At 42.3% G+C, this 13,893-nt stretch overlaps 1 protein-coding gene across 2 annotated transcripts in view; it reads left to right on the forward strand.

Moving 5' to 3' along the window:
• Positions 1-13,893, forward strand: part of cpne2 (copine II) — a 269,036-nt gene that overhangs the window by 82,903 nt on the left and 172,240 nt on the right. For both annotated transcript variants that reach the window (XM_078544157.1, XM_078544158.1), the window contains exon 8: positions 2,714-2,812. In XM_078544157.1, the coding sequence (XP_078400283.1) occupies positions 2,714-2,812 (99 nt within the window). The remainder of the gene's footprint in view (positions 1-2,713; positions 2,813-13,893) is intronic.

Below are 13,893 nucleotides of genomic sequence, written 5' to 3' on the forward strand. Positions count from 1 at the left end.
AAAGATAGGGTAGACAGGAAGGAACTTTTCCCCTTGGTGGAGGGATCAATAACCAGGGGGCATAGATTTAAGGTAAGGAGCAGGAGGTTTAGAGGGAATGTGAGGAAGAATTTTTTCACCCAACAGGTGGTGGGAATCTGGAACTCACTGCCTGAAAGGGTGGTAGAGGCAGATACCCTCATAACACTTAAGAAGTATTTGGATGTGCACATGCAATGCCATGGCATACAAGGCTATGGGCCTTGTGCTGAAAAATGGGATTAGAATAGTTATTTGTTTGACCGGCGCAGACTCCATGGGCCAAAGGGCCTTTTTCTGTACTGTAGACCTCTATGACTCTATCTCGATCAGCCATGATCTAATTGAATGGCAGATCAGCTAAGCATGGTCCAAGCAATCATACTTATTTTAAACTGGGATTATAAAAAGTAAGCATTCACAGGCTGATCCCGTGTTCAGGGTGCTGGAGCATTCAGAGCAGCATGTCCCTAACCGATGAAGCAACACTCCCTGGTCGGCAATCAGAGGTGAGAGTAAGCCAGTATGGTCCAGCACGGTCTACCGGTAAGAAAGTGGCCGAAGCATTCAGTACACATGTAACGTGTGCGAGTTAATGTTGCTCTTTGCTGCACTGCTCCTGTAGCCTTATACACGAACTCAAAACTCAAGGCTGATTAAAGACCACTCGACCCTTCATCATCACTTACATTATTTATTTCCCCGACTAATTTTCCTCCCTGCAGTAATTCCCGCCTTTGTGGTACAGATGAAAATCTACCCAAGACATTTCCAGCGGATGCTCTTTTGTACCGTGAAATAATTGCAGCTCAAGGATTAAAGTACCTGCGTGAAATTCTTCCACTCACTAACGCAGGGAGACAATCCTCATTTATTCAAAGGATTAAAATTATTTATTGGCCGTGGTAACAACAGGGGAATTTTAATTTCCATACTTTGAGATCCTGCTCTCCACACCTTTAACAGAGGCAATAACCCATTTCCTTTGATTATCTAATGCCTGCTTTGAAATATTGGAGAGATGAACACCATTCAAATCTTTACATCCTCTGTCCAGCATGATTGCCATGTGTAATTGTTTAATTTATTTGAGACTATATTGGAGGCAGCTATTTCTGATGGACGATTCCAAGCGTCCATGTGCAATTGGTCCTCACCGTATTTGTAATATCCAATTGCATATTGTAGGTTTACTTGCTAGTCCTTACATTCATCATCTTCAGTGTCGGCTCTTACTTACCTTGATGGCATTTTGTGAGCGCTATTTTTTCTGTGTATTTTAATATTTCAACTGCTGAATAATGTGTTCAGATGATCAAACTTGCCTCCAAAACTACATGGATCCTAGGAATGCATTCTAAAACCTCAGCAGATCTATATCTAGATGCACTGCTCTTGCGATGAGTCCTGACATTTTATTTGGCTTAAAAAAAGGTTCTCCACACAATCTCAAAAGTAATAGTGATGTTCTATTGTTATTCATGACTCCTTCCCATCATGCAAAAGGATCCATGAAGTTAAGCGTCTAGGAGTGGAGGTGGGAAGGAGAGGTAGCGATATAAGTGTATTGGTAACAGGTTTAAAGTTACTTTCACCCCTGGTGAGAATGCATGGAGTCTAGCGGGCAGTAAAGGCCCAAACTCTTCTCGTCAGCCCTGGAATAGCACCCCTGCTCCTCCTGGTCCCACTAAGAAAAGATTTGGAACTGATTTAGAGAAACTAAGATCTTGCATTTATACAGCACCTTTCATGACCTCAGGCTGTCCCAAAGCGGTTTAGAGCCAGTAAAGTTCTTTGACTTGTACTCACTGTTGTAATGTAGGAAATGGGATAGCCATTTTGCACACAGCAAGCTCCCACAAACTCCAATTTGATAATGACCAGATCATTTGTTTATGTGGTGTTGGTTGGGGGATACATATTAGCCAGTACACCAGGGATAACTCCCTTGCTCTTTTTTGAATGATGCAGTGGGATCTTCTATGTCCACCTGAGAGATTAAATGGGGCCTCAGTTTAACATCTCATTCGAAAGACGGCCTCCCCTTCTTTCCCATCAGGTTTTACTGCTGGATGCAATGTCTGGGTAGGGTTGCTGTCATACGCTGTCTGGGAGAGAGAGGAATAAGCACAAACCTCCGAGGCAGTTGTGCACCTTAATGTTCCATAGGAAATGAAGCACATAATAATGGTCATATGAAAGGTTTTGATGGAGTACATAAGGAGAGACTGTTTCCACTGGCAGGAGGGTCAGTAAACGGAGCACACAGATTTAAGAAAATTGGAGAAAGGGCTAAAGGGGGCACAAGAAGAGTTGTGATCTGGAATACATTGCCTGAAAGGACGGTGGAAACAGATTCAATAATAACTTTCAAAAATAAATTGGATAAATATATGAAAAGGAAAGATTTGCAGGACCAAGGGGAGAGACTGGGGAATGGGACTAATTGGGCTGTTCTTACAAATAGCCAGTAAAATCATAATGGGCAGAATGGCCACCTCTATCATAAGATTCTGTAAATGAGCGAATGAAATAATGAAAAGTAAGGAATAGGCCCTGCAAAATGGCTTGTGAAACATCTTTTGTCATTCTTCTATGCATCATCTACACAGGCTCAAAGCTCGTTAATCTTTTGATCTATATTTGGCAGCAGTTCAGGTGTTAACGTAACTTGTTTGTGTTTTTCCTGTACCAGATTCTGTGTTATGATTATGATAATGACGGTGGACATGACTTTATTGGAGAGAGCCAGACGACAGTTGCCAAGATGTCTGAAGCAAACAACTCAATGGAGGTACGAATGATCAGCTATGGCATGTTTCTGATTGTCAGCTTAGTAATACATTGAGCTGTCTTTGAAATTCCCTGTTGGGGTGCAGGGATCCTGCAGCATTGTCTTGTAGTTTTGCTCTTTGTGCTATGGGTTGTTAGGTTGCTGGTAGGAAAACTCACAGTTCACATGATTGACATGAAGACTTTCAAACTTGCTCTGTACTGGATTAAATGGGACTCATCTGGATATAGATTTGTCGGTAAAGATAATTTTGACTAGAAATTCCACAGGCTCCGACATGGACGAGCAAGTTCATAGTTTATCAGAGTTGTAGTAACATAGGGCCCAGATTTGGGAGTCCATAGCCAAACATTGTAGCATGATCTAGTCTATTCTTCCTGATGCCAGGGTTCTGTCACTGCACTCTTATTTTCTTCGGTATTTTCAATGTTGCACTGGGAAAAGATGTCCCCTGTGAGCTATGTTTAATAGCATTGAAAACCTTTTTATGAAGAACTCAGTTATGGTTTCTCTATACATCAGACACAAAGAACAAGCCCTCTCCATGGCGCCAACAAATAATCACCAATACATATGTGAGTTTTTCATTGAAAATAAAAGAAATAGTGCCGTCAAATCCCAAAAAAGGCTCATTAGCTATATTGATTGCATTTAATAAGTAGCTGGTTTATCTGCTTATTTTTTTTTCTTTCTCCTGCAGTGTTTCTTTTATTTTGCTTTGGTTTTCCGCTTTTTATCTAATTTCCAGTCTTCCTTTTGTGACTTGCATTTGCACTCTTTATTTGGCTGTCTTTCTTTCTGTCTTTTCATCTGTCAGCCAATCTTGGTAAAGCCTGAACCTTTGCTGGTCCAACATTTCAGTCAGTAACAGGTCTTTAAATGGTCTTTGCTGAATTCCAGTCTTCCTGCCATTTGAACACTGATCAGTGTTTAATCCATATAAGGAATATTGGAACTGGGCTGAGAGGAACAGGAAAGCTGGTCACAGAATCGCAAGGCTTTGATATGGCCTGGGATAATATTGTGACTGCTATTTTTTCTAAAGTTTTTTTCTGTTAAGTAATCATTTTAACAGTGCCACACAGAAAGTATAGGGGCAGAAACTTCCTTCTGGTTGCCATGATGATGGAATTTCAGCAAGGTTTCTGCCTGAGGCAAGGCCACACTCGTGGACCTGATTGATTTCTCAAGGTCAGAATCACTGGAATAATCTTGATGTGTTCTGGGCCATATCTGCTGCTGCAGGGTGCCCACTTCAGATGGCCCTCCGTGGGTCGCCACCTTGACGTGGTGGAGAGGCTTATGCGCTCGAGCAATCCCTTAAACGATTCCGTTGGGAGCTCCTTGATCCTGGTAGGGCCACCCATGATGGCAAGGTTTTGGGGAGGTGCCAGACAAAGTGCTGGCCAAATATTCCTCAACGGCAGAAAAGGCAAAGGAAGATTGTGCGTCTTACCGTCTGCGAAGGCAAAAGAAGGCTGCAGCAGCAAGGTGGTGTTACTCGTCACCAAAATGTGATCACCAACTTATCAGTATCGTGTGGACAGTGACAGCGCCCTCAGGTCTCCACGTTAAATAAAGTCACGAGCAGGCTTCTAGCAGGGTCCATTTGCCAAGTCCTGTGACAATGGAGAAATGGGGACTGGGACAGGGTTGTGAACCTGGGAGTCCCTAGTCAAGAATCTGCACATAGGCGACAGATGCATGAAGGCCGCCGGACACCTGTGTTGGGGCAGAGGTGTCTTTGGGCATTAGCACCTGTGGTTGAGCAGTCCTCTTCAGGGTACCCTCTACTCACCCCAATTGTGGAGGGGGGTAGAAAAGGTGCCCTAAAAATAGGCTGTCTAACTTTCTCCTGAGAACCACAACCTGCAGGATCACCATCCTTGCAGTCAAAGAAAGAAAACTTTAAATCTTTGCAACTTGGAATGTTAGAACACTCAGGGATAACCTCAAGAGTAACCGTCCGGAAAGAAGAACTGGAATCTTATCATGTGAGCTATCAGACTTCAAATTGACATCGCTGCCCTCAGTGAAATCCGCCTTCCTGGGGAGGGGGAGCTAAAGGAACAAATAGGGGGATACACATTCTACTGGAAAGGAAAGGCTGATAGTGACCCTCAGGTCCATGAAGTTGGTTTTGCCATCCAGAATAGGATCTTGGATCCACGGTCAGAACTCCCTAATTCCACAAATGAAAGGCTCACGACACTTCACCTACAGCTCAACTGTAACCAATATGCCACCGTCATTGGTGCTTATGCCCTGACCTTAGAGTCTGAAGAAGATGGTCATGAAGCTATTAATGTATATAATATTACTGGAAAATATTTATCTTTTAAAATAGAGATTTAGTCTGTGGGTGTGTCTTAATTGGATTAAAGCCAGCTGGTCTGGCTGATTTGATGTGTACTAGTTTTGATATGTAAAAGAGATAGTATGTATTTGCATTGTTTTTGAATACAGCATTCAAGAAGTGACGTGAATTCTAGCACCTAGTGAGCAGAGACCACGCAACATGTTTATATTGCTAATAAAATGGGTACTATGAAAGGGGTTTTATTGTTAGAAGGGGCTGGTGATGCAATGAGAATTTACATTCAATGAGTTGTGCTAGGTATAACGTCAGCAGTTTTGTGTGTGTAGAGCAGAGGCAATGTGAGATCAAAAGCAACTGTAAGCCTCTAACTGTCTCCACAGGAACCAAAGTGAAAAGAACTTAATTTTGAATTCGTAAGGTGAAAATGCTTTGCCTGGCATTTGGTTAAGTCTATGGGTTGCTGTTGAGTAAATGGAGAATAGGTTGGGAATTTGTTAAAAGTTATGATAGTAGTAATTTGTAGCTATGTGTATATATATTTTAACCTGTGTAAATTAATAAAATGTTTCATTTAGTTTAATGTAAAACCTCGAGAACTGGTGCTACGATTCCTGAATTTAGAGTCGCATCTCAAACATAACACTTAAAATTATAGGTTGTGACAGTTGTTTAAAGTTTCTCTCTGGGATTTTTAAATAAGTCAGCTTTACCAACTGCTCAGTCATAACAAAGATGTTAAAGAAAAGTTCTATTCTGACCTTGATGGAGTCCTCACTGCTGGGAGACTGTAATGCCAGGGTTGACCATGAAACCTATGTTTGGAGCAGAACCATTGGGAAAAAAGGGGCGGGAAATTCAATCCACATGGTGTCCTCCTGCTGACAAAGTGTGCTCAGCATGGCTTCATTATAAAAAAACACTCTCTTCCACCAGAAGGACAAATACAAAACTACATTGAGGCATCCTAGATCAAAGCACTGGCACCTCCTGGATTAAGTCATTGTTTGGTCAGATCTAAGTGATGTTTGTATCACTTGATCCATGCGGGGCACTGATGCCTGCTGGGCAAATCATGGACTTGTTCAATCGTTGATGAACATCTACCGAACACCAAGGCCCAAAAATCCAAGTGGATAAAGATCAATGTCACAGCCCTAAAGCAGCCTGACCGAAGAGAGAAATTCCAAGTGCAGTTCACGACCAATGTGGAAAATCTTCACACATCCAACTCAATTCCAGTACAATGGGATCAAATAAAATCAGCTGTACTAGACTCCTGTGTCCTGACATTGGCTTCGAGCATTGCCATCACCAGGACTGATTTGATGAAAACAATGCTGAAATATGTGACCCGCTGGAACAAAAACAAGCAGCCTTCATTGTCTGGCAGAACAACGCAAGGTCACAGGTCATGAAGGCAGCATTCCAACAGCTCAAGGCTGACACCCAAAGACAAATTCAGAAGGTAAATGACAAGTGGGACAAGAAAGCCTGAAAGATCCAACAATATGCTGACCATCATGACATGCTAAGCTTTTTTGAAGCCACCAGGGCCTTCTATAGACCAAGGTCAAATGGACAAAATCCCCTTCTCTCACAGGATGGTGTTTCTCTTCTTAAAGATGACAATTTCATTCGTCAACACTGGAAAGAATATTTTCAACAACTGCTGAACTGTGAATCCACAGTGACAGCTGATAGTCTCCAGGCTATCTCCCAGTGACCTGTGGTAGAATCCATGGGTGAACCACCATCAGTGAGGGAGCTGCAACAAGCAATCAAACGGATGGATAAACAAGAAAGTCTGCAGCCCCGATGGCATTCCAGCTGAGGTCTTCAAAGCTGGAGGGCTTTTGCTGACATCATGCACTCAATTTGGGAGGAAAAAGAACTCTACACACATCCCCACCACCCACCCCCCGACTACAGGAATGCGACAATTGAAACTGTCTTCAAGATGGGAGATAAATCAGGTAGAAACTATCAAGGTATTTCCCACTTCTCCACAGCAGGGAAAATCCTGGCACACATTCTCCTGAGTCACCTACTTCCTGTGGCTGAGGAAATCCTCATAGAGACACAGTGTGGCTTTAGACCTTCCAGAGAAACCTCTGACATGGTCTCTGTTGCCAGATAAATCCAAGAAAAATGTCGGGAAAGACACCAGGTACTCTTCATTGTATTCATCGATCTGACCAAAGCATTTGACTCAATCGAAAGGCCCTGTGGATTGTGCTCCAAAGATTTGGAATTCCAAGAAACTTTATCACAATCCTGCAATTGCTTCATGATGATATGACTGCAACTGTCTTGAGTGGGAGATCAGAATCTGGATCTGGGTCAAACGAGGCTTTGTGATGGCCCCCATACTATGTATTATCTACCTGATAATAGCTACTCACCTCATCAAAGGTCAATTGTCCACCGGTGTCAGTATTAAATCCTGCTTGGATGCAACACTCTTTAAACTCATTCGCTTCTGTGTCAAAACTAAACTGACGACCGTAGACATTCATGATCTACAGTTTGTGGATGCTGCACTGTAATTTCCCACTCTGCACCAGATTTACAAGCCACTCTCGATTTCTTCAATTCTGCACACAAGAGACTCAGCCTGTCCTTGAATGTTGCCAAAACAAAACTCATATCAATCTAGAACTGGTCAAATATTCCACCTCCCCCAAATGTTGAAGGAGGGACTCTGGAATATGTTGAGCACTTCCGTATTGGCAGCTACCTCCCTCAAAAGGCCACCATTGACGAGGAGATCCAAAACCAGATCAGCAGCACCAGCTCAGCCTTCTACAAAACACAGCAGCGAGTGTTTGACAACAAAGACCTCCACAAGTTAACAAAAGTCCAGAGCAGTGTACAGGGCAGTTTTCATCACCACACTCCTGTATTGCGGTGAGACCTGGACTATGTATCAGCAACACAGAAGAGTTCCAGGCATTCAGGCAAGATTCCTGCAAAATCAATTTCAATGGATTGGATACTGTATCCAGATGACCAAAAAGTGTCTCCTGCACCAGGTCCTGTTTTCTCAATTCTCAAATGGCCAACTTTCCATGGAAGGGCAAAGAAAGTGCTACAAAGACACTCTGAAGCTCTCCTTGAAGTGTGGCAGCATTGACATTAATGACTGGGAGGAGCTTGCTGCCTATCGTTCAAAATGGCGACAACTTGTCCATCAAACTGCATTATGCGTTGAGTCACAACATCTTAATGATGAGGTTGAACGATGGCAGAGAAGGAGAGAAAAGGAAGCAAATCCTGCATTCCAGATCCCACTAACTCGTGGGACATCCTGTCCCATATATCCAAAGATCTGTGGGTCGAGAATCGGCCTGTTCAGTTACACGAAGATCCAGGGCAGAAAATCACGACCCTGAGTAGATGTCATCCTAGAATTGAGGGCCAACCATTGATGGCGATGATCTTAGATAGAATGGGAGGAGGAAAATGGTCTGCTACAGTATGCGTAACCAGGAATGCAGCTAATCATTGTAAAAATGTATATGTATATTTTCCTGTTTTGTTCTAATTTTCCTCCCTTGCCGAGAACAATAGCCCAAAATTTGCAATAGTAATAATAGTGAAATTGTCAGTGTTTACCCTTGTTAGTCCTCTGAAACTGACAGCAGCTTCTTGAGTCCACACACACGCACTTAAACATGGAAATCCAGAAGTTGCTTTCAGAGGTTCTACGCTTTCCAACAGGGTGTGCTGTTGAAGACCCCAGACTGCATTCAAGTAGAAGTCATTGAACAGATGAGATGCAGAGGTAGAAGGATAGAGAGAGAGAGGGATAGAAAGAGAGAGATGGAGAGGTAGAGGGGTAGAGAGAGATGGATAGAGAGAGAGATGGAGAGGTAGAGGGATATAGAGAGATAGGGATGTAGGGGGATAGAGGGAGAGGTAGCAGGGCAAAGAGCAGGAGAGAGATGGTGAGGCCAAGGGACACAGAGGAATGAAGAGGAACAGGAATAGAGAGGAATTGAGAAGGATAAAGAGAAACTGAGAGATAGAGGGTCAAAGAGAGAGAGAGAGAAGAAATCTATAGGAACAGGGAATGGTTGAGGAACAGTCATGTAGAGAAACTAAGGGCGGGATTTTCCGGCCCCATACACTGCCGGGATAGTCAGGTCCCGCTGAACGTCAATGGACTTTTGGCTGGGCCAACAAATCTCCTGCGGCAGGTCCTGCCACCATGGGACCGAAAAATCCCGGCCAAAGACACAGCACGAGGGAGAAATGTCAGCATTGGGATTAGGTGTGATGAACTCTTGTTCCCACTTCTGTGATGTACCAAATGCCTGTGGAACCAAAGCTTCGTTTGGCTTTGTGCCTCTAATGCAGGAGTAGGCCTGTAGTGGAAGCTATTCCAAGATAAATTGAGTGAACCCAATTTTTATTTTTTAAGTGTAAGAGCCCTGACCTGAGCTCAAGATGTCAAATTCCACCCCATGAGCTGGAGACATCTCGTAATAATGATAAGGAGGTCCTATGGTATTCACTGCAACAAAAGACATTTTTATACTTTAATATTCTCTGTGAATCATTTCTCAGACTGAAGCCGAGAAATTGCTACTGACGTTATTCACAGACAAATATTTAATGGTTTTGTTTGAAATCCTCTCTCTCTCGTTCTATTTCAACTGAGGTATTTAGAAAGTTTAAATAAATGGATTTACACTTGCTTCAAAATAGTAGACAGAAGGAATTGCAGACTCAAATTGCAAACAGTAATTTCTAGACTCAAAGAAGTACAGCAGTATAGCAATAAACCAGCAATTATAAGCAATTGCCACAAGGTACATGATTCACCATTACAATTTTCAGTCCAGTGCAATGAGGTATATTCTCTTAGGTGAAACATTGTGTACCACAGAAAAATGCCTCCATAGATTTAAAATGCCTACTCCAACATGTTGGAAAATGGATTAAGTGTCAAAAATTGTTACAGTGATGTACAGTAAAACTGCCATTGCACAACGGGGTAGGAGTTAATTAAGGAGAAAGAGGAGTCGGGCGAGTGTAGGGAGGAATCATGATGTTCTGCAGACGTCTAAAGAGCCATTCGTTGGTAAAGAGCGGAAAGATATTCTAATGTTGGTCTCACAGTCACAGGGCCAAATGCTTTTTGTGATTGATAATGCAATATGGACAAAAATAAAAATTTTAAAATGGCTCCTTTTCATGTGGAAAAGAATTTATTCGTGACCTTAATGCAAAATGAGGCTGACGTAAGTAGATACAGTTGCCATGGTAAATTCTAGTTCTCTTAGCAAAGCTCTTTTCAAAGGCCCATTCATTCACCTTCCAAATTATTGAGTTATTGAGTATTTTCTGAATTGAGAACCTGAGCCCCGATATGTCAGATCGCAAAGAGCTCCCAAAAAAAAGTATAAAAATAAAGACCCTGAATGTGTCACGTCTGCTACTCAATTTTGACCGGTGTGATTTTTCCTCATGCAGGAACTAGTTCCCTTCAGTGTAATATTCAGTGTTTCTTCCTATGCTGCTGCTGCTGTAGTTGTCAGCAGAAGGAATTTATTTATACCATATCTAGCTTTCTTAGTCTCTGGCAATCAGCATGAAAATCTGTGTATAAAATACTGTATAAGTTGAAGAAAAGAAAGTCTTGCATTTATTTTGAGACTTTCTTGACCTCCCAAAGCACTTTACAGCCAATGAAGTACTTCTGAAGTGCAGTCACTGATCTAATGCAGGAAACACAACAGCCAACCTGAGCACAGCAAGCTCCTACACACAGCCATGTGATAATGACCAGATAATCTGTTTTAACCTTGTTTGCTAAAGGTATATACAATGACAAGGCACTGGGGGTGTAGTTCAATGGAATTGACTTCATTGGGAAAGTAAATTGGATCAGTGTAAACTGGGTGGCTGTTTGGCTGTTGCGTTTCCTACATTAGGACAGTGACTGCACTGCAAAAGTACTCCATTGGCTGTGTTCTCACCCACTTGGCACTACTACCTGAGAATAATGTCACCCCAACCAACTCTATTCCTTCATGTGAAGTTCAAGCAGAATTCCAGGGTTGAATTATATTTGTACTATAATCTGTTTTATTTGAAATATTTATTTATGATTAGTGTTTTCTTCCAGTTATAAGTCCCTGTGGGTGACAATGCGGGACCCCAACACGCCCACTCCAGTTTTTAGCATAGGCAAGTTGGGGGCAGGTGAGTAATTTGCTCTCCAGAGGCGGCTCCATCATTTTAATATTTTAACGAGGATCCATGCCTTAAACTAAATCACAGTTTTAGATCAAACTGCGGCGAGCTGTGTTTCCCAGGGCTTGGAGAAACCCGGCAGCTATAGCAACATGAGAATTGCACCACCCCCTCCTCCACCGCCCAATGTTCTCTACAATCTTCTCTTTGGTTCCCTATTATATTCCGACCCTTTGCCTTCCTCACGAACCACAATCTCTCCTTCCCTCCTCTCCAACTGCCCCCCTCCCCCCACCTCAGGCTTTGGGCTGTGTGCCACCCACCCAACAGGCAGCCAGCTCGAGAAACAGAGACAAAATTTGCATGAGATCCAGCCATTAAATTGAACAGGACCTCCGGGATATCCACATTTTCAGGATCCCCAATTGTTACATTCCCTCTCCACCTCCCCATAAATATCAGTTCAAATCCCACAATCCAGTTTGAGAATTTGAACTCAATTTAAAAACTTTGTAAAAGCTGGTATCAGTAAATGTGATCCTGAAACTGTCAGATCGTAAAATAAACCCAACTGGTTCACCAATATCTTTTAAAGAAGGAGACCTGCCACCGTTACCCAGCCTGGCTTATATGTATCCCCAGTTCCAGCACCAAAATGGTTGGCTCTTAACTGTTTTCCAAAGAGGCCTTGCAAGTCACTGAGTTGTGTCAAACCACTTTTAGTAGTTCAAGAAGGTGGCCCACCAGTACCACCTCCGCTAAGACATGGGCAATAAATGCCAGCCTTGCCATTGATCCCAACATGCTTTGAATGAATTTTAATACCAACAGTTGTATGTTTAATCTTTTGGGTTTGCATTTCTGTTAAGATGGCAACAGGAAACTAACAAACCGATTTGTTGTTAATCTGCCTTTAACAGAAACAGTACTTTTAACCCGTTTTTCATCAATAGTATGTGTAAGTCAAAGGAAAGGGAGAGGTAATGTGATATAAGTGAAAAAAACTCTACATTAGGATGTATCTGTACATGGGCTGTACATGTGGCTTCACAGCTTTTAAAGTCAAGGCTGTGAATACTGGTAAAATTATTGACATGCAGACATTTGCAAGAGCTTTAGTTTTGCAACAAACTGCAGATGCAAAATTGGCAAAGCACAAAGTGATAACTGAATTTGCAGTGAGCTTAACTAATAATAGAGTTGATAGTTTTCCTGATACTTTTACTGTGGTTTGAATACACAGACACCCACAGGCATACACATATGGACACAAACATGGTATGTATAAAGGCACTAAGAAAAGTGTTGAAACCATTGTGCTGCAATTTTTTGATGCAAGATGCATGTTTGTGAACACAAGAAATTCACAGTGGCTATCGAAAAGAAATAGATAATGTAGAAAATGTTCATGAACAGTGATTATAACTTTGATTATTCTCCCAATCCTTAGGGAGAAATTTCTCCTGTTAATATAATTTTAGAAGAATGTTAGTGAGAGTACAAAATGTGAATTTCTGGATAGATTTTTAACTTGCCACCTGATGAAAATATAAAATTGGTCAGATTCTGTAACGGGCAGCCTACACAAAATACCAGTTTTATGCCCATCGAGCAAGTTGGAAATCTTATCTCCCATGTTGTTATAAGTTTAATATTTTGCTTTAAAGTTATCAAGAGGAATTTTGCCTCCTTTCTCAGTGCCTTCATGCCTTTGCTTGGTTGTGCTTTGTCCTGACAGTGTGGCTGAGATCAGGAACTTGTCTTGAACTTGAGTGGGCTGCAGGATTGGGCATGATGTAAAATGGACATCCAATCAGAACCTGTCCCAATCTCAGGCGACCTGGGCTGGGTTAAGTTCAAAGTTTTGGGACTCAGAGTGAACAGCAAAAGAAGTTAAATGTGGTGCCAATAAAATAAAGAAAGCAGGGGGTAAAAGATCAGGGAGGCTAAAAATTAGAGCGAATGCCAATCTGACAACAAGCTTTCACACATATCCAGTGACAGAAAACAAAGAACAGCCTTTCAAGAGATGGGAACAATCCTGTACTCTTAGAGAACAAACAGTGAAGCAAGAACATAGCCAAGTGCTACCGTATAGGTTCACAGTTGGAACATCAGTCTTTGTAAAGCTTCCACCATGCTTCGCAAGGAGGCTCTGTACCTGGTCTAGAAGTGAAATGTCATGAAAAGCTCCCCCATCTGCAGCATAGAGCCTGCATCGGACATGAGCAGCCGTCAGGATTAGGAATTGGAGAAGGCCTTTCAGGCCCTCGAGCCTATTCCGCCATTCAATCTGATCTGAGCCTCATCTCCATTTACTCGCCACTGTTCCGTTCACTTGATATCTTTACCCCACAAAAATCTACGAATCTGCCTTGAAAGTTCCAATTGGCCAAACATCTACAGTTTTTTTCGGGGGGGTGGTGGTGGGTGTAAATCCTAATTTTCCGCTACCCTTTGTATGAAAATGTGCTTCCTGATTTTACTGCTGAATGGCTTAGCTTTACTTTTAAGAATTTGCCTCTTTTTCTGCACTTATCCAACAGACGAAATAGCTTTT

Source organism: Cetorhinus maximus, chromosome 6, assembly GCF_964194155.1.
Source record: "Cetorhinus maximus chromosome 6, sCetMax3.hap1.1, whole genome shotgun sequence".
NCBI lineage: Eukaryota > Metazoa > Chordata > Chondrichthyes > Lamniformes > Cetorhinidae > Cetorhinus > Cetorhinus maximus.